The sequence below is a fragment of the Paramormyrops kingsleyae genome, chromosome 21 (genome assembly GCF_048594095.1).
Source record: "Paramormyrops kingsleyae isolate MSU_618 chromosome 21, PKINGS_0.4, whole genome shotgun sequence".
NCBI lineage: Eukaryota > Metazoa > Chordata > Actinopteri > Osteoglossiformes > Mormyridae > Paramormyrops > Paramormyrops kingsleyae.
Genome location: NC_132817.1, coordinates 12,232,994 through 12,260,549, shown reverse-complemented (window position 1 = coordinate 12,260,549; position 27,556 = coordinate 12,232,994). Strand labels below are relative to the sequence as shown.

Sequence of the window (27,556 nt, the reverse complement as noted above, 5' to 3'; positions counted from 1 at the left end):
GATGAATCCAGTAGGTTTATAATTCGCCACCTACACAACCAAGAATGGCAGATGCAGTCAGTTAATCAAACACATTGTTTTGGCAAAGCATACGACACACACTTAAGTCACAGAATACATCTCTCTAAGCTGAAATATTTATGTAGCATCTCTTCAAACAATGTTACTTGATACTGGATAATTGCATTTTATCCAAGTCAAAAAGTCTGTCCCTGAGGTCTGTGTAAACAATTTGGATGAATTAACTCAGACAGATGAAACGAGGATTTAAGGAAGATATTCCATGCAATTAAACGATTCATTAAATTAAATTACATTAATTCCCCTACAGATTTATTGAACCTGAAAAAGTTATTAACATAGAACAATGAAATTCTTCACTGGATCCTTTGGACTACTGCCAATAAATATAAACCAGTAACAGCAATAAATAACATCACTGTCGCATTTTTGTCTTGTGGTAAAAGCGTAATTCAGATAGGCTGTTCAAGGACTAAATTAATTTAACGTATCACCGTAACGTACATTTCGGTGATACCGATCACATGATGTGGTACACCAACCATTGACGTAAAGGGCTGCCCTGCCGTAAAACGTCAAGAAGCCGTCACCTGGCAACGCTCAGCCGCACAGAGCGATCTACTGCCGTAATTTACCATAACAAACTAAAATACGGCAAGGTCTTCATGTGAGTGCGCAGCGTGGTGGTTCACTAGTGGGTGAACTTCTTATAATAGTTTTGTTTATCGCTGGCTTTTTCTTAAGTAGTTTATATGGAGGAATCAGAACTTAAACCTGTCTATTTAGATGGCGAAGACAGTACAAAAGAAATGAGAGGAACGAAACGGAAAATATCTTTGGCAAGGTACGCCTCCACAATTTTCTGTATTTTACAAAGAACTATAAGCGATACGGAAGCTTTTTACCCACCGCGTTGATAAATGATTGTTACTTTTGCCCTTTTAAGTGGTAAGTAACGCCATGAATGGCATGTGTGTGGTTTTGTTCTTCTGAAAAGCTGCGAAGCGTGTGGAGCAGAAGAAGCTAAATACAGATGCCCAGCGTGTCTGAAACACTCTTGCAGGTAAGACAACACAGAGGCTTTTTCCCTAACAAACGGATGTTTGTAATGGATCAGTAATTAGTTGATCGGTAATTTTATCGGAATAATAACACCTCCGACAGATTTCAGACACATGCAGGTTTATAATGCCAGTAAATCGTGCATAGAGTTTTAACGGAGCAGGTGTTCGAACGGAGGGCGGAGGGTAAATGTATTCGAAGTTTGCAACTTTAACAATTGCGTTAGTGCTTTTAGTTTTTGGAACTTTATACATATGTAAATACGTATTGTAAACAACTGTATGGGCACCTATGACTCTGGTAGTGCTTGAAATTATCTTGGTTTACGATTCTAAAGAGAAGATGGATTTTTCCAAGCAAAGAGCACTTAAAATAAAGGGTAAACCTAATGGAGACCAAAATTATACCAAGCAAATTACGGGGCTGCTTTTGCTGCCAGTCTGCCCTTGCTCAGTTGTGTTTCATTATCAAACAATACAAGATTAAACCCAGAAAGATTTAACTTGTCAATATGATTGTTTTTCGATTACACAGTATTTATTAGGTATTTGACTTTATTTGACCCCAAGCTTGCCCTGCGTAAAGAAGCACAAATCAGATTCGGGGTGCACTGGAGTGCGGGACAAGACTGCATTTGTGCCCCTGTCCTGCTTTGATGAGATGACCCTCCTCAGTGGTATGTTCAGTCACCGTTACCCAGTTATCAGGGTGCTACTGTGGGCATGTGTGAGGTGGAGTTTCTGTGCTCAGATTACAGGTTTCTGGAGGACTCTGGGAGACTGGCCGACAGCATTACCAGGGACCGCCATCGCCTGCCTCAACAAAAAAACCAAAAAGTAGGCATCTTCTCCATTACCATCTGCAGTCATCCTCTTTGGTGTGATGATGGTGTGATTTGAATGGGGTGTTTGTTTATGCATGATCCCTGCCAGGAAATGCTAGTTGCTAAGGGTTATGAGAGCATCCAGGGTCTAACTCAAATAAAATGGCGCCGTCCTTTCGATGAATCATAAATCCAAGGTCCTCACTCTGAGGTCATGGAAGATCCCTGAGCATCTTTTGAAAGAGTAAGCGGGGTACCCCGATGTCCTGGCTAAATTGCCCACTAGGGCCCCTTCAAATCTAGCCTTCTAATCATCCCCTATATCTAATAATTCTCTCCTACCCCTTCACCACCTTAGCTACTGTGTGGTGAGCCTAGTGATGCAGAATGGCTGCCGTTGCATCGTCCAGATGGGTGCTACACAGTGGTGGTGGTTCAGCCAGTCACTGGAGCAAGTCCCATGTTCAGAGACCCAAAAGAGACATCAGTCTGCTGACTCTGGGGTTTTGAACTGGCGCAGCTATCTAACCCACTGAGCCAGTCGTTACAGGAGTTCTGCTCAAGATCAGCAGACCAGATTGGTGACATTGCAGCCTAACCTCCTTGGTCTTTGCAGGCCCGCATACTGAGACTGGGAGCTCACAGACTCAACCTGCAGCTGAGGCTGCTACCCAACGGCTTTACGAAAAGTCGGGAGAACACCACATTCTTCAACAAAAGGTGTGTTCAGTTTTAGTCCTGACTGTGAAACTGCTGGATAGTGCTGACGGTGAAAGAGGCTCTTTGATCTGACACATTATTCAGATTTTGATCCTGGCTGCACAGTTTAACTCTTGGTTAAATAGTTCGAAGCAGGACCATCTCTGAACAGAGCAACACAGCCCCTGCGGGGAGGCAAATTTTGGAGGACTTGATATCCTGTCTCCTGCTTAACTAGCAGATCTAGACTTTTTTCCCTAAAAGTAAGAGAGGTCCTTTGCTTGGCTTCCAGTTCCGGAATGCATAACATCCATATAAAAGTTTGCCTTCTAATCCAGTCATTTTTAAAACGGTCATCATTTGTTGCCAGCTGTCTTATGAGCTAGTGACGATAATGGCCTGTGCCCGGTGTCTGCCACACGGTGTCACTCTTGCCAAAAGGGCAGCCTCTTTCGTGTGATCTGAAGATGTTCCCGTCCCTGCTGTGGCTTGCGAGCTTCTGTTTTCTTGCTGGCATTTAGAACAATGTGACACATTCAAACCACCCTTTAGTCGCATATTATGAAACTCTGCTAAATGTGTTTGCAGGCATGGAGAAGAACTGAATCCTAAGAAAATACTGCAGTACTTGGATTAGCAGTAATCCGATTTTGCTCATATTCCAAATTCCTTTGTTCTGCTTATCGTTACGATGTTGAAGTTCCTAGAAAACAAGTTTATGTGGGACCTACTTGCTATGCCATCAGCCCAGATGTCCCAAAGCATGGGAATAAGTCTGCGCAGTCCGTCCCGCGAGGAAGGGAGGCCTTGGACTCAGCCGTCGGCTGTGCTGCGCCCTCACTCGCAGATCCCTTGGCCGTCCCTTGCACTATCGTCAGTGTTGCCACAGCAACTGACTGTTCATACGTCATGGGGCCGACAATGCAGAATGCTTCCATTTACTGCAGGCAGCTCCGACGTGACGTGTGAATTGAGGCTCTGCTCTCCCTGGCCTTTTCCATAATGGGGGGGGGGGGGGGGGGTGTGTGTGCTTATGGAAACAAACATGCATCTTCTCAGAAACGTAAATCGTACATCGACACGGGGAGGTGATGCCAGATTTTGCAAGGGGGGGTGGTGGCAGCCTCACACTAACGGGTCTCTAGGGGTTGGCCGATCCGTTACCCAGAAGGCTCGGCAGAACTCATTACTAGTAGGAGCCTCTGTGTGAAAGACAGTTTTCTAATTTTATGCCTAATAAATTCATTGGTTTGTTTAGACTTTTAGGCAAAGTTGGGGGAGGTTATCAGAATGTACTAAGTACAGTGTATAAAAAGCAGATGTTACTGAGAAGGCTGCAGATGGTTTGCAATGAATTTGAGAGACACATTGTTGCTGATTGGGAATGAGGGCCGTTGGGGGCGATAGCTTTAAGTTTTGCCGTTTGCATGGGGGGGGCAGGGGGTGAGGGTGGGAGGTGAATTGCTTTGTGGGTGTTTCCAATAAGTTAAATACAGTTTCCCTCTGGTCACTAAAGCTGAGAATTGGCACACAGAATTTTAACTGTAACTGAGACTAGACCTTTGGTGGTTGTATTGTCGGGTGCCTTTAACCCTTTAAACTATTCATAAAAAAATTAAGTTGCGGCATCTGTGGGGGAGGGCTTTTGTGGGAAGACTTCCCAAAAATGTTATAAATTTGATGTACGAGTACATTTTGTATCCTGGTATTGGAAAGATTCCAGCATTTACCAATGTAACCTTCTAGATATGGAAAATGTTTCTTAAAATATCACTAGAACTGAAATGTTTGTTTCTGGTATAACATGAATTTCCTTTCCCTGATATAACTTGGTGTTGGATACAGCTGCTGCTGTTGAGGCGTGCTGCATGCGTGTGTCTGCGCGTACGAGACGTTCAGTACAGACTATCTGCACTTCCTCACACCCTGTACTTCCTGAGAGAGAGACTGTTCTCCCGTGAACCTAATTTGACGGGCAGCGTTACACACACAAAACAACATTTTAATCTTATAATTGAATGTAAATTGTTACATCTTGTGGTTTAAAACCTGAAATGAGAACATCACCTTGCTTGTCCAAACCAAATATCTGGAAAAGATTGCAGAGCAGTTGCTGGAGGCTTATATGGTGTTGCCTAGTAACTTTAAAGGTTTGGGTGTTTTAATTAGCCTGAAGGAAAATTGGAAATAGCCAGCGTGTTGCGCAAATAGATCAGTGGGCGGCACGGTCGCCTCAGAGCTCTTGGGTTGGGGGCCTCAAGCCCAGATCTCTCTGTGTGCAGCTTGCATGTTCTCCTTGTTTCTGGTCAGGCAAGCTGCCATCTCTAAATTAGCCTGCACTGTATGGTTTTGGGGAGGGGGGGGCGCTTATGCCTTGCCATGGACTAGAATGCTTTTGCTCCTTCATAATGAGCAACTTGAACGTAGAAATGTTGGATCAGTGGCAGCTCGCCAAATTATTTTCCTAAAGCAGTTAGGTTTTTTTTTGATATATGAATGTGAATATGGGCATTAAGATCACTTATATAGTCATCCTGGCCTGTGTGCGCAGGTCATGTATATTTTACATTGTGGGGACCAAATGTCCCCAAATTGTGATTAAAAATCTGCTGTTTTGACAAAAGTCTTATCTTGTTTGGTTGCTTATGGTTAAGGGTAGGTCTGGGTAAGGGTTATGGTCGTCATTGTTAAGATTAGGGTTTTTCCCTTAGACATGAATTGACAGTCCCTACAAAGATATGAATACAGGTGTGTGTGTTTGCATAGATCACATTTGAGGACCAAGTTGTAGTAAAACCTGAAATTTCCCTAATTTTGGGCACATCTTTTGAGTTCCCCATTTGGGTGACCTCAGTTTTATAAAAATCTGTGAATGCAATCAAAGTAAAAATGCCGAAAGTCTTGTATTTGGGTTGGTTACTTATGGATAGAGGTTAAGGGTGTCGTGATTGGGATTAGGGTTTTTCCTGTAGAGACGGTCGCCATTTAGATACACCGACATGCGTGTGTGTGTAAGGTGAGGTGGGATTTTGACGTTGCTTAATGTTTGTTAGTGTCCACCCTGGAAAAAGTGCCAAAGCTGTTTGATCCATTGTAGGATGTTCTCAGTCTCCTTAAGATCATCATCATGACTCCATTGGTACAAAACGTCAATTAAAAAAAAAAAAATTAATACTATTGCAGAGGGAATCTAGATCCTTAGTTGTGGGCGTGTGGCTCAGTGGGCTAAGCCTCTGTGCCTGTAATCACAAGGTCGCCGGTTCAAACCCAGCCTCAGCACGTCTGTGGGTCCTTGAGCAAGGCCCTTAACCCCCAGCTCCAGGTGGCTGCCCTTCGCGGACAGCTTACTCTACAAAAAAGAGCAAGGTGAGGAAGGCGTAAAGACAATTTCCCCACGGGGATCAATAAAGTATCTCATTATTATTATTATTTGAAAGAAGTATATAGATGGCTAGAAAGATGTCTGCAGAATAGAATGAAAATGTTTGGCAAGTATAGCTAGCTTCACTCACTGGTTAAATGCTAGTCAAAGATTGTCCCTCCGATGCACTCAAATGAGCTTCTGTTGTTCCGCAGCCAGACCCTGGTGATGTCTAGCCAAGGTTTGTTTTCCAGCCAGGTTACCTTCACTGGAAGGGTATGGTGGCAGAGACGAGGAAGGACTGGTCACCCGCCCCTCATCCCCAAATTGTCCTCACCTTCCGAAGTGATGATGCGTGTCTCCCGCCAGGGTCCTGTCCTCTCTTGTATGTAGACTAGCCATGGACCATCTGGGGGGTCCCCAAGGACCGGGTTGAGAAACACTGGTCTAGACTAGCCTAATCAACTGGGGAACGTCACATTTCAGACTGCGATAACCCCGGCTTTGCCTTGCAGTGTGGAAGGCTGTTAATCTGTTTCCCTTCCTTAATGAAGAACCTCTGAAGTGCTCTTTTAAGTCTTAAGTCTTATTTTCTCTCCTGATGCACCATTTGTGCATTTGCTCAAAGTTGACTTTTCCCATTTATACAGCTGGGTGTTTGAATGGAAGAATTCAAGCGAAATAAAACAGGCTCCTTCACGGGACGTGGACCGGCAACCTCCCAATTATAATTTATTGATGCGTGTTTGACTGAGGTTCAGTGGCAGCTGTGGTTGTTTTGGAGATTTTTCCAGGTCTGGTATTTTAAATGCGCTGCCGGGCGGTCTTGATGTGCACCGTTTCGGTGGTGATGTCAGTTGCGGGACTTCCTAGGCGGTGTTTTTGGTTGGTGTTCTTGGCGCAAGGCGTCGTCTACAGTCGGCTTCGAGCCACCGGGAAGCTGACCACAGGCCCTCGCAATCGTGGCTAACTGTGACTCATGAAGGATTGCTGACATTCTCAGAAAATAAGTATAATAACATATGCAAAAATTCATCTTTGGCATTTAGTGCACATAGCCATGGAGAGTGTCAGCTTTTTTTGTTTTTCTAGGAGTTACATATGTTTACAGTTCTCATGCTCTTCTGCTCGGCCTGGTCCGGTTCAGTCAGCTCGCGTAATTTGGTACAGCATGTTTCCTTAGTTGGAAGCAACCTGCATGCTGCATTGTTCAAACCCGTGAAAACAAAAGGTGGATCATTGGCTGCCAACTTGTTGGCGTCACAAAGCTTGAGCACGACTGATGTTGAGCGACGGAATCTGAGCTACGGACTTGATCGGCGAGGGTGTTGATTAGAGCTGCCGCTATTACACGATTAAACTCTAACTCGATTATTAGTCGATTTTAAAATCTGCCTTTTTGATTACTCTGCAATATGGAGGAAGGATGACGGCCCATAGGTGACGAGGGTCCAAATAAAGAGCAAATGCGTCACTTGTGTGGAAATACTTCACGTTAAAAGTGAATGAAAATGCAGTCATCAGTCAGCATTGCAGAGCACAACTTAAGTAGCACAAAAGAACTGCAAGGCAAATATGTTGTAGAAGACGACGTTCCGGTTTGCCGGACTCACCCAGTAACGCCAGGTTCCATAGAAATGTGCCATTTATCCCGGTATTTGAAGTTTTGGCGATATTTAGGAGTTGAAAATGAACTATATAGCAAATAGAACTTCTCTACCAACAGTGCGTGTCGAATAAGTTAGTTATGGCATCACACACCAGTGCCGACAAATCATTTGCTTTTGCTCAGTATCATCTCTGTGGAATACAGAATATTTCCATGCCGCAGAAGATGAATGTCTTTTCACGACCTCTTCATGTTTGCGTTTTACTTATTCACTTCATTTTTAATTTCTCACAAACGTTCCAATGCGATCTATGGTTCTGTTGGTATGAGTGAGTTTGAGAGCCGCCATGAGAGTGGTTATTGTCTCGGACAGCGCCTGCCAGAGCCCAAGCAAAAGCAAAAAATGACATTTTTACATAAACTGTATTATTTTGAAAAGGAGCCATCATTAAAATTGCATAACTCGTTAAGTTTTGTTTCCAGTGGTTGAGTAAAAATATTTTAACGCAACTTATTGATGGTTTGAACCCAGCGGAATGTCTCAGTCCCTGGCGATGTGACAGTTGCATGTGCATGAAATGCCACGTTGGTATTAACATCGCGTGTCGTGCGAGCCTGGTGTGATGGAGTGCAGTGTCGCCATGCCCACACCACTGCTGTGTGTGCAGTTTACATGTTTACCCTGCGTGTGTGTAGTTTACATGCTTACCCTGCGTGTGTGCAGTTTACATGTTTACCCTGCGTGTGTGCAGTTTACATGTTTACCCTGCGTGTGTGCAGTTTACATGCTTACCCTGCGTGTGTGCAGTTTACATGCTTACCCTGCGTGTGTGCAGTTTACATGTTTACCCTGCGTGTGTGCAGTTTACATGTTTACCCTGCGTGTGTGCAGTTTACATGTTTACCCTGCGTGTGTGCAGTTTCTCTACGGATCCCCTGGGTTCCTTCCGCAGTCCAAAAATATGCAGCTGGAGTGACTAAGCTGACCGTATGTGAGTGTGCACCTTGCGACACGAGGTTGGTTTCGGTCACATTACAATATAATATAATATATAAACGATTACTCGACAAATCAATTATTGATCTAATCAATTGGTGTAATTGATACTGACAACCCTAGTGTCGATTATATCTGGTAGGTCCTCTTCTCCGTGGTGCAGAATCCTCACAACGTACCGTTGCTGCTTCTCTGGTCCTTAAATCTTCACCCATGCCCTTGACAAACCAGGGCTCCTCATAGAGATGCTATGCACTTGCGCTATCTGATATGGCTTCCAGCAAAGCAGAGTGATGAGCATTGGTGTTCACCAGGAGGGTGTACGGACTGAGCGAAGACGGGCTATGTGCTATATCTCGACGGTTCCGGACTAAATGCCTAGCTAGCCTGGCTGTTGTGAGGGGCTGGAATTCCAGCAAACGTCTCGCATGTGTTTCTGGGAGACCCTCAAAAGCACACACTTGAGTGCCTTGAACCTGTCATCCCCTCCCGTCGCGAAGGTTACCTGATGTGTCGTTGTCTTTCACCTGCAGGGAGTGCCGATTTTACTGGCACGTGAAGCTCCTTTTTCCAGAAAGCAGCACGGAATACAGGGAGAGAAGGTATGAGAATCCTTTCCTCCTCCTCTGGCGATGACCCCGCCGCATGTCCTGACTAGCCTTTCGTAGCGTCGATCTGTTAGCGCTGTGATTTCTTGAGATATGATTTATTCAAAGCGATGAAGGAATGGTTAGCGAGACCCATATGTATTTGGTTAGCTGGAACTTTCGAGCTGTCCAGCGTCATTGACTAACCCTCACTGGATGCCTCTCAACACTCCCTCTCACACACGCTCTCCCTCTCTCGCCCTCTCTCTCTCCCTCCCTCTCTCTCTTTTCCAGGGTGCCAGACAACAGAACACTTAAGGAGATCCTCACTCCATACATCCACCCTACGGAGTCCGAGCCAGTGAAGCGACAGAAGTAAGATTCCTGTTGCGTGAGCGCTAAACTCTACCAGACCCGGGAAAGTGTGCCCCTCTGATTCTGTGACCAAGACAATGGTTTTCTAAAGCTGCTTCATGGCGTCATTCCTGGTCTTATGTTACGATAACTGGGCCCAGATCACGCTGGAGACTTGCAGAAGGTGTCGCTTTTTACATATGATTTTATCTGGTTAGTCTTTAGAGAAACTAGACCCGTTCAATCAAAGTTGAGCTGCCGGTCTAGTGGTTGCGCAGACACCTTGAGCTAGCTATCCACTTTAAATTTGTAGTGAGATATAAACAACTGCCTCCTCATTCCATTTCTTAGCAAATTTAAATGGTAAATCTCTCACAAACAAAAACACCAATGGCCAGAGTGGTGCATTATGGTCCGGGTTCCCTCCATGGACTCGTTTTAGACGCGCACCTTGCCTTCCTAATGCGAGCATCACACAGGGCGCATTGACAGGTCTCCACCAGGGCGCCACCCGCTGGACATTAAGCCTCAAACCCTCTGAGTCACATGATCGATGTCCCTCCCGCGGCTTCTCAGCATGACTGTGAATAAAACAAGCCACAAAAAACAAATCGGAATCCTGTTTTGGTTGACATTATCCTGATGGCACCTCAATATTGATTTCATAGAAGCTTTATATGAGTTTTCCCATCCCATTTTTTGTGCAGTATTATGGTTTGATAGGTGTCAAGCTAATTTAAAACTCTAAAACTCTGGCATTTTAAATTACTTCATTCTTAATAATGAAATGGTTAATCCCTGGTCTGTAGTCTTTAATTTATTTATTTTTTGACTGATTTTAAGCGTATGGTCTGTCAGTCACTCCTGATAGAGGTTTGATGGCTGAGCATTGTGCATCGCCTCAGTGAGTTTGCCCTCCTTGGCAGGCCAATCGGTCTCCGCTCACGCTGAACAGCCTAGTCATTCTTTATCGTTGACTACACCCTCTTCGAATGCTACTTTCCTACCCTTATTTCACCCTACTTATGCTAATTGGGAGTATTTCCTGCAAATCAATCCCATAACCACCCCCCCCCCCATTACTGTGACCTCTCCGCTCTGTTTTTCAGGTTGAAAGTCTACGTGCGTGACTCCTTTGACGGTGTAAGGGTTTTTATGAAAGTGGAAAACAGGAAGTGTAACTCCATGAGGTAGGCATACGTCTCCCGTCCGTGGCCCTGAGGACGCGGCCCCCCAGGGGCTGTTTTCTGCGTTGGCCAGCGGGGCTCATGTTTAGCTGCACCCACAGCGAGCGTTTTGTCCTCGCTAAATGAACCGTGTGTTTGGGAACATGACTCATTTGTGTTCAACATAAACTGCTCTCCAAAGTGCCCTTGTATGCTAAATGGGGAGTCGTATTATGGTCTGTACAGTGGCGGGTGAGCCTCCTAACCTAATTACGCAAACAAATGTCTTACAAAGTGCTTGTATCTAATGTGCTCTGCTGAAGCGTTTGTGAACACTGATCTAACATTGTTTAGAGAATGTCTTGTGCAATGTTTTGTGTGCATGTCATGATGGCATGATATGTAAAACATCAGTTTCATGAAGGTCACCATGTAATATAAGCAGTTAATTGGCATGTCGCAAATAATGCTTATTACAGCTGGGTCTGAACTTTTCGCCATTTTGGTCTGTGTTTCACTTGAAGGTAAGAACAGTAGAGGGCTGTTTTAAAACCCTTTTCCCTGCTTTAAAGCCCAGGGTGTCGAACATCCCCCTGTGCAGTGATGTGTAACGAAGTTCGACATGGGGGGGGGGGGGGGGGAATATCTGTGATGTGGGAGATTGGGGGAGTCTTAGAAGTCAGCAGTTGTCCATGTTATTGGGGTTTTAAAGCCTCACGACTGTTCCTTCCTGATGTGAGTAAGAAGGTGCGCTAACAGGTTGATCAGCACACTTCTCACTGCTGGGGGTGTTTTAGACGAATGTTTTCCAATCTGGTCCTTAGGGAGCTGGGAGGGAGCAAAAACATGGACCGACTGGATCTCTGAGGACTGGATTGGGAGACACTGCTTTAGATACTAGAATGATGAAGGCGTGGCTTAGCTCCGCCTCCTATGAGGCAAAGGGGACCATCAAAGCAGAAGCCTGTAGCCTTATGGATATAGCGGTGGGCCTAGAGCTGCATGTTGCCAAGCAGGCTGAGGCGAATAAGTGGCTTGTATTTCCCAAACACATTGTTTTGGGTTGCCGACACTTGGCTTGTTAGTGTGACATCTATGGATCTTTTTCAAACCTCGCCATCCCGCTGTTTAAGTGAAGATCTGGAATTTTCACACTAAAATTTAAGTACTACTGTATAGTGGAAGCAAAGAGAAGTATGGGCGGAGGGTAGTAGGGACGTTCATCTCATTAGCCCAGTAACCAAAGTATTTTTCAGATCTTTCTCAAATTTCACAGGAACTTTGTGTAGGAGAAGGTCTGCGACGTATTTTCCGACAAATCGCATTAAAACTTAAGCATGGCTGTTTAGTGGTAGCAATGGGAAGGAGGCCACTGTAGATACCGTAGAGTAGGGATTGGATTGGGGGGGGGGGGGGTGACGGAGCCTTCAGGGAATACATTGTTGTCGTTCTGATAGCATCTGTTTCTCCATGATGGATTGTGGATGCCAGTGAACCCCAGCTGTGCGTATTAGACCTCTTGTTAGAAAAACGGTAGGTGATACAATCAGGAAAGATCTCACTCTTCTGCTGGCTTAATTAACACCACCTCACTTAGTCTGCGATGGTCGCACCCAAGTCTCATTGTGTTAAATTAAATTGGCAGCAAATTGCCTTGTTAGAAGTGATTTTTGTTGAAATCATGCTCTCTGCCATGTGGGAAGAACATTAGCTGGGTAGGTGTTTATTGCTTAACAAGGGTTAATATACATAGTGCAGGGGACCATAGCCAACCTTAAGTTAAAAATGGAAATAATTAAAATAATTAAGCTTTACTGGGAATTGGTCTAGAGCAGTGTTTCCCAACTGGGTCCTCAGGAACCCCAGGCAGCCCACATTTTTGCTGCCTCCCAGCTCCCTGCCAGGCAGTTGACATTTTTGCTGCCTGATTAAATTCAGTGAGCACCTATACGTTTTAAAGTGCCAAAGGAGAGAGTAAATTGGCTAAGCCTGTAATGTATTATTATAGTTTCTGCCCCTGAGCGTAACGGGAGACACATCAGTAAGTAGCCAGTAAACGGCGTCGAGCGGCACACAGGAAAAAGCCAGTCGCAGCAGCTCACTGATTGATATTGTCCTGATCTGTCGATCTTTATGGCCCTGATGCATTAAGCTGATTTACTGCGCTGACCTTGCATCGGCAGGGTCGGGGCCAGGCCAGGTCAGGTCGGGTGGGCGGGGCTCGCTGTCTGCGGTGGGTATTACAGACCTGCCCATTTCCACTCGCCACGTTTCATCCTCCCTTTCCTGATTCCTAGAAGCACGTCCCCCCCCCCCCAAGCCTAGTGGCTAGCACTGGGAATATCTGCAGACCATAAGCAAAAAAAATGCAGAAATCAGTGAATCATTGCACTTCCGTGGTAATTAGCTACTGAAATGCCAGACTGGTTCAGCTTCTGCTAATAAGACGCTTTTTAAAATTTACTTCTTTTTAATGAAAAACTTTGGTTTGTTGGAAGGGGCATTCTGGCGTGACTGGGGGGGGGGGGGGGGGAGTGCAACTTGCACATTTTACTTTGAGATAATGAGGATGCAAAGCGGCGCGTCTCAAACGCACATCTACACCGCCCGTGTCGGATGGCGCGTGCCACGTTTTTTGGGACGATCATGGAGAGGTTAAGGTTTCCTGTTTCTCCTCCAAGCTTGCGTAAGTTTGAAAGACAAACGCCCCATGATGGATCGGCAGAAGCTTGAGCGATTAGACTATTTCCTGAATCTCATAATGAGATTACGTCCCTAAACGGTGGCCTCTCTGCTGGGATATCGGCTGACTTTCTGCTTTGATTATAAGTGGCGTCGTCATGGTAGCAGGACGGGGCTTGGGGTAGGGAGGGTGTAAGAGTCCGCGGCCGCGGGGGGGCTCTAATCAGCGTGTGTGCGCGCCAGCCCACGGGCTCCTGCTCAGCTTAACGAGATGTTCGTTATGTATGTTTGCTGAATGGGGCCGAGGCTGCCAGAGCGGAATGACCTCATATCAGCGAGGTACGGTTACGTAACGTGGTAAGGCAACACGGGAGTACCATGTAAACCCCCCCGCCCCAAAAAAGGGGGCAGCAGGCCAGCATTTTCTGACAGGAAGCTGTGAAGCCCCCCCCCCACCAAATTAAAATGGAAATGCTTCCCATGGGGCATGCATGGCTGTAACATGACCTTAAATTGGGTAGCGATCCACTTGAGATCAGCATAACAGGCAGCTTTATTGAAGCTAAGCTTTCCAGGAGCAGGAATGTGAAAACTGGGTCTTCAGCATGCTGGGATGTCAGCTGCGGCTGAGATGGTGGGTTTTCAGGTACCCGTCTGTTTGTTAATCTCTGTTCTCATTTTCTGCGCCCTAGATATCATGAACTGGCCCTTCAGGACACACTTCTGGACAACCTGAGGAACAGGACCATTATCGAATACCCGGTGTTGCACGTTTCACTGCGGGACCGATGTGAGAGATACGTCCTGCTTGAAAAAGGTAGCATATCCTAACCCCCCCCCCCTGGACTTGAGTCTCGGAAGAATTGCAGGTCACTGTACAAAACCAAGTCCATCCACTCTTTATGTTTTCTGTTATATGTTATACAGCACCAGCTTGATATGAATTATTCATATTAATTGATCCCGACCTAAGTAAGCTTTATATTTAAAAAAATTAATTGTATCACCGCGATTAAGTTTCTGAAAGCTGTAAAGAAATCGCTTAGGAACTACACTGTCATTCAAAAGCCGCTTATAGACGGGTTTCTCATCTTCCAGAGGTCAGGGGTGGCAGCGTGACCCCCTGCAGCGTCAAGACGACTAGCATCGTCACCGAACCTGCCATCGTGAAATCAAGGTCGTCACCAGGCGGGGAAGGCGAGGATTTGGAGGAAGGCGAGATATGTGACAGCGAGTGACGAGGCCACTGGCTGGGGCTGCCAGATGTCAAGCAGCTTATTTCATAAACGAGGACACACATCACCTGAATGAATCAGTTACCCGTTTACTGTAAAGCCTAAAAAATAAAGCCGCCAGCACACCTTCCTCCTGCCTGGGTCTTCTGTACACACTCCAGGGTGTCCATTCTCCTTTGTGGGATCCGTGTTCTTGCATCATCTTAAAAAATATCCACAGGTGAGCTTTCAGTTCATTGAACCCACACACATACATGTATACATTCTCTCTGCTGGTGGCTGAGGCTGTATTGTATATACAAACAAGCATGCGGTTTACCTTCACAGACTCATTCGGGCTGTCCTCTGCTTTCTCTTTCCATGTCGTCAGATGTGAATGATTTTAGGGGCATGTCGTCTGCTCTCTTTCAGAGATGCCTTTATTGTGGCGTCTTTTAATTGATAATTTGCATCAAATGTCACGCAATGGCTGTAGCATGTTTAGAATTTGTTTCGCTGGTGTGTTAGTGTTTTTTTTTTGTTTTGTTTTGTTTGTTTTCTGTAGCTAAAAAACAAAGATTCTTGGATATGTTTCAGCCAATTGTAACAAAGCCTGAACAAGGTCAGAACCAACCAAGGCATGTGGTGAGGTAAGATTTGCTAATGAAAGTGAGGTTGTTGAGTCTTGTTGAGTCAGAATTAGGATGTTTGCTCTTTTGTGGGATGGTGTTCCGACTGAGGTTTAAAAATAGCTCTGCAGCCTGGAAACGTGGTTCTTGCAGAGCTGGTCTTCATTTTCAATGTTGGTTCGTGTGATTTCGGTCTGTTGATGCTCCCCCCAACCTAGAGAATGTTCTAGAGCAGGATCAAAAAGAAATGATCGAAAGCACTTTGTAAATGTTCTCTCTCTGGTGCAGAAAGACCATACAGTTTATAGCATGTAAATAAAGCGAAGGAAACGCTCACTTTTGGGTGAGTATCAGCCCATGAAGTTAACCAGAAACACGGGAGGCCACATCAAAGGCGTGGGTTTCGCTTCGATGAAACGCGTTCATTATAAAAAAAATAATTGATTTGCAGACACCAACACTCCAATAAGTGAGATTCATCTCTTCAGCCTAATAAAAGGGAAAAAGCATTTTATTGGCGACAGATATGGCGTTTACACGTCTTTTCTCACAGCTGAAGGACACTTGACAAGACGCTCCGATTTTGTGTTTGTGAAGGCTAATGGAGCCATTAGCCAATGCTCTCTGGTTTGCATTTGCGACTTAAGCATCTCTTTGTGATACATGAACTTGTTGGAGTTTGTTGGAGGCCTTTCTAGAGGCTCAGCAGATGCCGCTTCTAGCTGCAGACAGAACCGCCGTGACCCCCAGCAGTGAGCGACATTTTTTCGTAATCAGGCGCTTGCTGCCCCGATGGAGCTGCCGGTGTTGGAAATGTGAAAATGAGCCGTAAGAATCTGCCGGAACGTGTTTGGCCCATGATGGCAAGTTCACAGGGTGGGAGGACACGAAATTGTCAACAGAGAGGAGTGTGTCACACATGCTTTCTGTGCTGAGATCACCGGCTGTGACCAATGTGAAAAGAAACGCCATCTGCTAAATGCTAAGCGCTAAAAATGGCCAATTATACAACCTACGAAACCACCTATAAAAGAAACTAGCTGAATTAAAGGGAGGCAGTATAAGCTTTTCCCAGCAGCCAACTCTGCAGGAAGTGCCCAGAGACTCGGTTTTGTCTAAATGCTGAGTTCTCTAATTACCTAATAGAGCTCCTTAATTTTACTTGACGTTACATAATATGGGAGGCTCAAGAAAACTGTCTTGGCTCACTTTTAGCTATAAAAAACCATAGTGTTAATGTTATCCTATCCATGAGGTACCCAGCCTTTGGTTCTGTGCTACCTGGAGCCTTTCACACATCCCTGGTTTGAGGAAGAATTTCAAAGGATGTGTCTCTTGAGAAAAGAGGAATCTCTAGTCTTCTGACTGGCCTTTGTTTGACAGAGGATTGTCGAAGTCTACGTTTGTGCGCCTGCCAAAACCTCTTTGATACGCCTGTGTTAGACGTTAAGATGAACAGGGGCGATTTGACGCAGTACAGGCTTTGCCTTGCTCTTGCGGAAATGGGCGCATGTAGCCTGATCCTGGGAATGGGCGAGTCCCATCCCCAAAACGGAACTCCGAACCCAGGCTGTATCCCACAGGACGTCCACCAAGATCCGTCTTACTCTGGCATGTCTACGGCTCATTAATAACGGAAATTCGAGAGAGATGTACCGAGACCGTCCCTAAGCGACCCAAATAAACATGCGGGACTAAACCGGTATTTATATACCCGCTGTCCCAAAGTGCTTCCTTTGAGCTCCTTAAGGCAGTGGTTCCAAATCCGGGCCATGGGGGGACCTACAGCAGTCCACACTTTTGCTCCCTCCCAGCTCCAGGTAGGGAGCAAAATGTGAACTGTTTGGGAGGGAGCAAAAATGTGGACTGTTTGGGAGGGAGCAAAAATGTGGACTGTCTATGAGTCCCCAGGTTAGGAAACATTGTCTTAAAGCAAGGGTGTCAAGCTCCAGTCCAGGAGTGCCAGAGCCCTGCACATTTTTGGGTTTCCCCTCATTTAACACCTGATTCAACTCCTTGTGCTAATTACCATGCTGCTCTTGAGCTGAATCATTTGTGGTGGAACTGGGAAAGAACTAAGCCACACAGGGCTCTGACCCTCCAGGACTGCAGTTTGACACCCCTGTCTTAAGGCATCACACCCCACCCAGTCTGCACCCAGTCCTCTGTTTATCATGACCAGATTCCTGCCGTGAAAAGTAGGTGCAGTTCCTCTGGCAGGCTTCTTTGTATAATGCATCTTCATGAGCCTTGAATTAAATCCCCCCCCCCCCCACCCTTTTTGTGGGTGACATTTCCATTTCCCTGAGATACTTTGGAATCCAATCTGAAATCAAAAATGTATGAAATTTAAAAATGAATCATGCAGGCTATAGAAATCTAATTGTGTGAAGCTATACCTTCATAGATTAAAATGTTATTGATCTTTTGTGTTGAACTGTCCCGCAAGCTTTGGTGCCACCATTTTTTATTTTAAGTACCTGTGGTTCCCAAGGCCACCACTAGGTGGCCCCTAATCTGGTTGCATTTTATCTAGGCTGTAAAAATTCTTTTGCTCTTAGGGCCTCATTAACGTTTCACTTCAACTTCAACCGGAAAACAGTAAAATATGACGTAGGCTTGTAGCACCTTCCAGAATGCTGTAATGCACATTTCTGCCATGTACACTTAATGAAATCGAAATGTTAATGAGTCATCTTTTGTCTTTTTTGAGAGTGTGATGTTTGAGGGGTTTTTTTGAGGCTATATCATGTCAGAAGGATATTGAATGGTCACTTTCTGGCTCATGCTTTGCACCGATAGTGTCACAGCTGTAGATGACACTGCAGTGCTTGCGTCCCAGTGTCCATGTGACGTAGTGATTCAGCTGGGAGTCTTATGGCCTCACCCCCCAGGAATACAGCCCAGGGTGTCCCTGATGTCATACCCTGAGCTTCATGAGATGGGCTGCAGGCTCACCATGGTCCTGTGTCATTGCGATATCGATGATGGATGATTAAAAATAAAATGTCCTCTCATACATCGTCTACTTTGTGTTAAGATGCTTCAGATAACCAGACCTTTATAACCCTGTGCAGTTGAAACCATTAAAACTGAAATCTGGCATACTTTTCATAACACACTTTAAAAGTTTCAGAAATTGAGTTTCGAGTTTTTCTGTGGTTACTCTCATACGCATTCCATGAATTCTATGCCATTTCTGTGTGCTGTATTCTGATGGCATGAGGGTCTTGTAGCTTATGTCATTGTTGGTTGCTTTTGCTATGAATGTAATGAGTAGTGGAACCTGGGTTTGGGATACCTAACCTTACAATCACATTGCTTCCCCAAAGGGCTGTGCATTGAATATGCAGATCCAGAGGAGGACCTGATCTCAGGCCGTTAAATCCGAGGCCTCCCTGCTATAGACATGCGTCTCTACCTGTCTTTGTGCTCAGTTCTGGCTTAATGGGTTGGGCTGTGGTCTCACACCTCAAGGGCTGTAGGATTCTACATGGAATTTTCATATTCTTCCTGACTTTTCACCAGTCTCGCCCAGGTACGCCGTTTTCCAAAGATTTGTGGTTTTACGTGACTTGCTGTCTATGAATATCTGTCTGTGTGTTCCCGGTGCTGAACTCGAATCCTTTCCAGAAAGTTCCCAGCTTCCCTGAGATCTCCAGGCTCACCACAATCCTGCACTGGATATGCTTTACTGGGAAAAAAAAATTATAGATATGTGTATCCATTTATTATTTATTACATTCATAATGGTTTTAAAATAATTCTGTAACGCCACTTGCATATGTCCAGAAACGTCTAAAACTGGATATTGGCAGCTGAATTTGAAACTAGTTCCAGACAGTTTTTCTTTTGAAGGTCTTTGCTTGGAGTCGTCTTGTGGTTTCCATAAGATGTGTTATTTATGGAGGACTTAAAAGTTTTGTATATTTACAGTAGAAGACCAGCAAAGTGAATGCTTTTCTTTTAAGGAGTTTCCAATGTCTTCCTGGACCAAACCACTAGCATAACACAGCAGCTTTCTTATAAAGGTGTCCTCACTCTTAGTCGCCCAAGGTTTGACCCAAATAATTCCTACAAGCGTTTCAGTTGACACTATGGCTTAGAGGTTAGCTGTCACATAGTCAAGCAGTGTTTTCCACTGGGTCCAAATCTGCTGAGGATGTTTGACAACTGACTGGACATGTTGTATACCTCTGTGACATCAGAAACATGACTGACCCCAGAGACACACATTTTCATAAATACATCTTTTATTTATAACAATTTTGCATATAAAATTAAATCATTTAAAAATTTATTCCAGTATGACATTTAATATTCAAATAAAGTAGCTACACACTGATAAATAATCATAACAATAATAAACAAAAACATTCATTCATTCTTAGAGAAGTTGACCGTTTTCTCTTTCATCGTGCGAATGTGAAAGTAACTCAATAGCTGCCACCAAACGTGGACAGTTTAGCCCACATCAGAAAGGAATGTGACCACACACATGTTCCACAACACAGATGGATCGTCTCTCCTTGATCAAAGGTTACATTTAATTACGTTTGCATAAATACGTAGACATTAAAGGTCAGGTTTCTCTGGTGTATCTGCAAGACAACATATACAGAGCAAGTCAAGTAAATTTCAACTCGATTTTACAAACATAATTACACGCTGCTCCATGAAGAAGCCGTCATTAGTGAAACTCCAATAGTATGAAGTAGCTCGTTATGAGAAGAACATGCCGGAACTTTCTCCAGCTTAACAGTGCAACTTCCTTTGGTCTTCATGATATCCACTGTTAGGAAATCCAGACCAAAGGCGATAGGACGCTCGTTTGGGACGGGCATTGGCAGTCGGCTTTCTTGGGGCTGACCGGCCTAGTCTCTGAACTTGTGGATGTCATTGAAGAGCCTGTAGTAGGGCAGAGAGGCCTCGTTGGAGGTGGGGCAGTCGTGGTTGCACTTGCAGGTCTGGATCATCATGACGTTCTTGTTGAAGGTGTCGCCATCCTCGCAGCGGAACCTGACGGGTACTGTTCTGGTCTGCAGCGGGCTGCAGCAGCGGCCATCCAAGCACGACCCACAGTACTTGGGCTTGTATTTCTTCACGCTGGAGCAGCCGGCATAGGTGAACTTCACAGCCTCATTGGACTTCTTGGTTCTGCTACATGTCTTTCCCTTCTGTGAAGAAAAAAAAAATGTCTTAGGTAAAATTATTACTTCCTGAACAATTTTTCCCCCATAAATGAACTTAGGTCTAACTCGAGCGAATGTGTTTGCACGTACTAACCTTCAAAAGCGAGTGAGATGTCTGGCTGCATGGCCGTATCATACAGAGCCGGCTCTCCTTGACCAGTTTACATTCGCCGTTGTTGTTGGTGACTCTGGTGGAGATGCCTGTGTCACATGTCTTGGAGCACTGGGACCACGCTGTGGTCTGGATGATGCACTTCTGGCTTTCGATCCTCAAAACCTCTGGTTGGACACAGAAAACTACCAGAAAAATGAAAGAAATCCAGAGTTAAGTAACGGACAAGGTCTCCTGGCACTGACCCAAATTAGAGACGGTTAAAACTCGTATTAAAATGTCTAAAAGACTCAAACTGGACGTCTACTTACCAGGTAAGGACTTCAGTCCTCCTTTGACCAGGGCAATGAGCTCATTTCTGTTGGTGAGGTCATTCTCTGACTCATCTGTCCCGCTTTCCTTGCTGAAGAGCTTGTATACAGAGTCCGCCTCCTTGCCCTCGGCACACAGCCACTCCTCGCAGCACCGTCCAGGTACCTTCACCAGCCGGGGGTTTGCACAGCCCAGGTTGGGCAGGGAGAGCTCTTGCGGACACAGCGGGATGCAGCCCACGGCTCCGTCGATGCACGTGCACTGGTGCTTGCAGTTGGGCTGGAAGCTCTCGCCGTTTTGGTAAATCTTGCTGTTGTATTCACATGGTCTTCCCTCTGACTTGGCTGTTGAAAACAGATGAGGGGATACGATTAGTCAATGTATCCATCCGTACTTTACTTTCCCTACCTTTCGCATTCTTTGTTAATCATCAGTGTTAAACTGAAAACCGAACTATCGGTGTCTTAATGGCTTTGTCACAACGGCGGTATTAAACCACTTTCAAGACTTTTAAAATCAACTGCGTGTATGACATAGTCAGAATACGAAGTACTCTTAAGTACTCTGAAGCTGTATTTCAGAAGTCCACGCGCTTTATTCTGATTGCATCCCATCCACCCTCAGCCTCGGGCATCCGCGCCCCCCGTACCTCTGCATATGCCTTTGGCGGCGCCGAAACTGGCGCCGAAGTTGCACTCTAGCCCCTTGGTGTGGTCGCACGGCTCCGTTTTGCTGCAGTCCTCGTTGAGCTGCCTAGCGCAGACCTTGCAGCAGCCGCAGCCGTCCAGCACCAAGCTCACTCCCGGCGAGCACCTGGGTGCCTCCCTCGGACACGCGCATTCCGATGGGCACGAGCGTACCTGCGAAACCCATGCCCCTAGAGTCAGTACAGCGCTCACGTTACCGGTAACGCAAACCCCTTTTTGTCATTAATTATTTTAAGTTGTTACAAGTCAAAAGTTATAAGAATCAATCGCATAGTTACACGTAAATACACAACAGTATATAAATGTTATGTTTGCTGTGCACACAGAAGTATTATTTTAACTCATGATCTTGCGTTGTTAAAGTTATTTTAGAAAAAAATGCTTGTAACTTACCACGCCGAGGAAAAAGAAGATAAGGGCAAAGGAGATCATTTTTCTCATTTCGGCAAAACGAAAAAAGCAAATGAGAGCAGTGCTATCCCTTTGCGTTTCCACTTTACTTTTAAATGAAGTGCGATCTTAAAGTACGACTCGTCCCGCTGTGTTTTCCTGTGTGGTGTGTAACACGCCGCTGTAGAGCTGTGCAATGATAGACCTTCCAGGTCTCAGCGGTCTTTTATATACTGTAGTGGAAGCTGACGTATTTCTTGGCTGTGTTGCACTGTTCCTGAAGTATGCGAGGAATTTTTCTCGGCGCGCTTTCCATCCAAGCCAAGCACCACCCTAACCCAACTATATATACACATCAACTATATATATATATATATATATATATATATATATATATATATAATCATATATATTAGAAAAATTACATATTTCATATATATGCGTCCACGCTTTTTGTTGCTTTACAGTTATGATGTAATTTCTCTGGGCGCATTTATTAGACCTGCATTTTCTGTATGTTGTGTTTTACTGCATAAATGACATTTTAATTTGGTTTCTGTGCGGGAGATTTGAGTTTTTGACTTTTAGTTTATTGTTATTGAAAAAAGCGGCTATTGACATATTAACACGTGTCTCTGTTCAGTACTGACAGGCTATTAAATGATACGGTCATCCTTCATAATTCGCTCACGACCCGATGACTTGGACATAAAGCATGGCATCATTGATAAAGATGTCTTCTGAGTACAGGAATGCAAGGACAGCCCCGCACCCCATATTTGCATGCATATAAACCTGATAAATATAAAACTTGATAAATTGCGTACGGAGAGTGTGAGATGTGTTGTCCGCCTTAGGTGAAACTTTGAAATGATTTCCAAGTGAGACGCTGGGAATAAAGAGGAGTTTACGACTTCTATTTTTGGCTCGTTATCCACTTAATTCCATTGTACTAAGCAATTCCAGATGGGCTGTAGACTCTAGACGTAACAATATTGCCATATTAGGTATGGCAGTAGCTTACGTTATTAACATATTTCCACTTCAGTTAGCCAACCGCAAAGCATTCCTGGAGGCTTAAAGGGCTGTTAAATATGTTCCACACACAGGAAATTCCTCAGCTTTTCTTGGGGTAACTTTTTTCACGCAATCTGTCCATCACCGTCCGGAAAAAAAACACTCACAGACACACACACACGAACACAGTGGTGATCCAGTTTTTCCCCCCACATAAGATGTTGCTTTGGAAGAAAATTTGCAAAAGTAGTTTAGTCTAGTTTTCAACCGACTTCATATAAGTGACATTCTTGCGTAATTTTTTAAGATTAAAAGGTTCAAGCAGGGGATCAGTTAGGCAACTGATTCAGCAAGAGGATTGGCAGCAGTAAACAGCCGAGTTTGTATAGTAAGGCAGCCGCTGTATACCGTTTAACTCACAAGGTTAAAACAGCCTTTTGGTGTTAGTTATATATATATATTTACGCACATAAGTTTCAGTATTTGTTTATTTCGATGAGAAATAGCAGATTAGAAATGGACTTATTTTTTCCACACAAAAACACTGGCTCACAATAACTACTGAAGAAGATATATCAACGATTGAACAATAAAGGTAAGTTATGTTTAAGATGGTTGTTTTCATGACGCGAGTATGTTACTGCATTTATCTATAAACGGATACTTAGCCATAAGGAAACGTAATCGCCGCTTCCTGCGCAGAGACTGACATCTAAAATGTAACTAAATATAGACCGATTTACACTTGACTTTCTGATGTGTCTATGCGCGACCAGGCGTACTTCATTTTAAACTTTTTATCAATGTGAATGCCAGAATTATGCTTCCTTATCAAGACACTAGATGGTGGTGTGCAATGACTAACTAAGCTTTTATTGTGATCTAGAGGACCGGCTTAGATTTTGCGTCTTTTTTTCCCTAACTAACCAATTTGACTTACAGGGAAATAGGTCGGTCAAAACGTTACCTGACGTTAAGTTTATGTGTAATTTTAATAAGGTTTAAAATATTTCCAGTAATAATTCAGTAACACCATGTCTACCTAGAAACTTGATATCAGAATTCCTATTTTTTGGCAGCTGTTTAGATTGATAAGTATTAGCTTATAAGATGTGTCTTTACATCTTCGTTCAATAGTCTCTTTCTGTAACATGCTGTTTAGACACATGACTTAAGGTATTGGTATTGTTCCATGAGGACCACTGATCATAGGCGGACTGGTGAAATCGCAATACTGTGCTGAGGTATGTCGCATTTTTTCATTGTTCAATAGCCAGTACATCTTATTCTTTTCTTGTCATAATAATACCGCTGTATAACATCGGAATAAAGCTTCTGCTTAGCTTTCGGGTAACTGGATATTTGAGTCAGTTGCCTCCGCTGTGTTTGGCAAGTAGTCCTGTCATACTTCTGGGTGTCCCCTAGAATCAGTCTCGCCTTTCCAGTAGCCTAACCAGGCGTATAAAGTGTCTCGTTTAGTGTTGAGCGATGACAATAGACACTGTGCCTGTTGTCTGCATTGTACATTCTACCTATAAGAACTGTGACTATGAAAGGGATTAAGCGGAGAAAGCACAGAGGTGGATCACTGGTGTCAGTCCTGTGCCCTCTTGTGTTTCCGGAAAGGGATTTCTATGACTAACGCATGTGCATTCCTTGTGGATAAACGATTTGGCAGTTAGTAAGTTATTCGAGAATGGTATTGAACAAAAATCACTCATTCAGAGATTGTGCTTTGATACGGAAATGTATTCAGACACAGACAACGATGTAGACCGATTTAAAATGGAGACATAACTGTGAATAATAAAACAAGAATTAAACCCGTCTGGAAAATAGTTCCCGACAGTGCCTAGGAAGTTGGTGGTCTCTGGTGGCCCTGGTGTTTATGCTATCACACGGACACAATGTTTGCATTCTTTTCCCCGCCAGGGAAACTGGAAGTTTTGCTTGGAAAGTCAGTAACAGGTGTCAAGGGCTGAACTCTGCCTGCGCGGCGTTCTGAATAATATTTTCCCTCGTCTGCCATCAGCCAGGAGAATACTGTATTTTTGTTACCCCACTGAAATATTTCAGAAATGTCGACAGAGGGAAAACTGTGTAAAAATATTTACAGAGGACTAGTTCGGCCGGGGGAGGGGGGAGCAGTGGAAAATGGGGATCTTGGAACGTTTAGAACAGTCAGAATAATTGAGTGGATCTGGAACAAGAAAAGATAGCAGTCTGTAGCCATGGAAGCGACTGCTTAGATGTGTGGCCAAGACATTCCATGCCGTCCTGAGTGAGTCTTCCCTGCCGGGCACCATGGAAAATTCTTCTGCCCTAAGCTTTGGCATAAATCACCTGGAGGATTCTTTCAAGCAGTCTGAGGCGTGTGTAATCATATAAATCCATATAACAAAGACAGGCTTATTCTTTAATGCAGATAGAGTACTTTAGAATTAGTGTCTTTAGTATTACCGAATTTAAATCCAAGCCATCTTATGAGTTGTGAATTTGTGACAAATGTGATTTTGTCGGAAGGCTGGAATAATACATGAAAAAATCTTCAAAACTCCCCAACTGAGATAACGTGGGACTTCCCTGAAGGACATTGCAGATTTTTCTCAAACTCTTTCCGAGGCTGTACGGGAACAAAGGTGCTTAGTGACATTAGGATTGTTTCGTACCCTTACAAATATTTGGCTTTATAAATGTTCAATCTGGCAGTTCTACTGTCATAATATTGACATGACAGTATTAAATGAAATACATGAGGTCATAGACAAGGGGGAGGCATGTTGAAAATTGATGTCACCAGGCAGAAAGAGGTCATGGAACTTTTCGGCTCATCCTTCTGTGGGAACGTTGCACTGTTCTCCTCAAAGGGAACACGGCAGTTTAACCTGGGAACCTGTATCCCACGTGCTGTTCCATACCATCATTTTTTCTGCGTTAGACAAGAACAATGACCTGGGGCTATGTGGTGATTACTCACAGTTCATTGTTCCAATAAGAATGGAAAGTGCTATATGAGTTATGCGTCCTGATTGGTTTTTGGCTCTGCCATGCAAAGGCTAATTGGCTACTTAGTCAACTTTTTTTTTCTGAATATGGCCTGCAACTGGTTCTCTTCAACAATGATTATGGCTTTAAAAATTAGTATGAATCAGTTAAAATTATTGTTAAAAAGAATTAGAGCAGTTGGCATATCGGTTGGGAATCCAGACTTGTGGCAGGAAATGAAGCAGGAGGTATGAAATTACTAATGTTATTTGAAACATCTCCGTAAGCACTTCAGAAAAACCCTGAATGTTTACTAATAGTTTTTTTTTTACCAGATATAGATTTATTACAGCAACTATCATGTAATACATAATCAGGTTAATATTAAATATAAATTAAACAGCGTTTTCTAAAGTATTGTTTACACAGTAGCCGCCCCCATCAAGAAATCACCTTTAAAGAAGGTTCCCCACAGCCCATTCTTAGGTCAGGAATTTTAATTCGTCTCCAGAGGTTTGGGTATCAGTTTATCCGCACACATCACAAAAGATAACGCCCCCGGCAGAGATAGCGCGTTATGCGCCCCTTTTCTGACATTTTCCAGTTGCATCATTGTCCTTATGGAGGACAGTTATTTGCTGTCGTTTCAAATGTCTGTTAACCGAAGAGCATATGTCAGTCTTCGTCAGCCGCTGGGGATCGTCCGCCCTTCCCGCTGTAGGTGTGCTTCTGAAGCCCCGTCGCTGTGAATTCGGACACTGACGATTCGGTAAAGACAAGCATGATATGAGCCCAAATCGCAAAATTTAGCAATTAGAGGAACTGATGTGCGCGCACACGTGACTGCCTCTTGCGCGCGTCACTCCGGACCCATCTCCATCTCCTGCCAGCCCGCTTCCCCGAAGTGCATCAGCGATGCAGTGCTGCAAAAACTGAGCAAAACAACCAAATCTACACCAAAGTGAGACACCTGTGCAGCTGAGTATTTGACGGATTCGAGATCTGGTGGGACCAAACCGTGGTTATTTAAAAAAAAAAATCAAAGCCGACAAATCATGGCTGGTTTGATGGAAGATTTCGGCAACTTCACTCACGCCGTGGTGCGAGCGATCCCTGACTCCTTCGCCAATGAGGACTCGAGGAGGAAAAAGACAGTCGAGGTGGACCTGGCCAAAGCTCAGCGCGAACACGAGCTCTACATCGAGGTTCTGAGACACCAGCTTGGCTTGCGGGTACTCGAATTGCCCGCCGACGAGAGTCTCCCGGATTGCGCCTTCGTGGAGGATGCTGCCGTGGTATGCGGCGACACAGCGCTGATTACGAGACCGGGGTCTGACATCCGACGGAAAGAGGTATTCCGCAATCTGGAGGCGATCTCAGCCTCGGGGGCATCCTGGAAAGCAGGACTCGGCTTCACCGTCAGCCGGTCGCGCACAGCGTGCGATTTAAAAGCGAGGTCGTGGTCACTGATGGGTTAAATAATGATGCTTCACTGCTAATTTTAATTGGATTTTCCCCACTGTGTGTCGCTTTGAAGCCGGAAGCCTCTATTATTACAATGTATCATTGTTACACGTCGTTACACGCTCTAGAGATCGGATAAATCAGTATCTACTGGTCTAATCATTCAATTAAGA

General features: G+C 44.5%; 3 protein-coding genes across 5 annotated transcripts in view; 2 read left to right on the top strand and 1 right to left on the bottom strand.

The window, feature by feature from the left end:
* Positions 1-633: 633 nt before the first annotated feature.
* On the top strand, positions 634-18,223 carry znhit6 (zinc finger HIT-type containing 6). The gene is made up of 10 exons (XM_072704469.1): positions 634-865; positions 1,019-1,084; positions 1,653-1,759; positions 1,834-1,919; positions 2,523-2,626; positions 9,106-9,174; positions 9,454-9,534; positions 10,623-10,703; positions 14,054-14,178; positions 14,460-18,223. Exons 1-10 carry the CDS (start codon positions 774-776, stop codon positions 14,597-14,599), a joined length of 951 nt encoding a protein of 316 aa, XP_072560570.1. The 5' UTR covers positions 634-773; the 3' UTR covers positions 14,600-18,223.
* Positions 18,224-19,439: 1,216 nt separating this feature from the next.
* ccn1 (cellular communication network factor 1) lies at positions 19,440-22,131 on the bottom strand. Its single transcript, XM_023818988.2, has 5 exons — positions 21,921-22,131; positions 21,470-21,680; positions 20,820-21,164; positions 20,491-20,693; positions 19,440-20,381 (listed from the first exon to the last, which is right to left on the bottom strand). The coding sequence occupies exons 1-5, from the start codon at positions 21,966-21,968 to the stop codon at positions 20,079-20,081; spliced, it is 1,110 nt and encodes a 369-aa protein (XP_023674756.2). The 5' UTR covers positions 21,969-22,131; the 3' UTR covers positions 19,440-20,078.
* Positions 22,132-23,057: 926 nt separating this feature from the next.
* Positions 23,058-27,556, top strand: part of LOC111847633 (N(G),N(G)-dimethylarginine dimethylaminohydrolase 1) — a 40,616-nt gene continuing 36,117 nt past the window's right edge. Inside the window, exon 1 of one of the 3 annotated variants that reach the window (XM_023818992.2) lies at positions 23,058-23,529. Coding sequence is in view for 1 of the 3 variants with exons in the window: in XM_023818990.2 (XP_023674758.1) it covers positions 26,975-27,271 (297 nt within the window). In the remaining 2 variants the exon portion in view is untranslated. Of the gene's footprint in view, positions 23,530-23,853; positions 24,179-24,204; positions 27,272-27,556 lie in introns of those variants that run through there. The other 2 variants (XM_023818993.2, XM_023818990.2) reach the window with 2 other exon arrangements.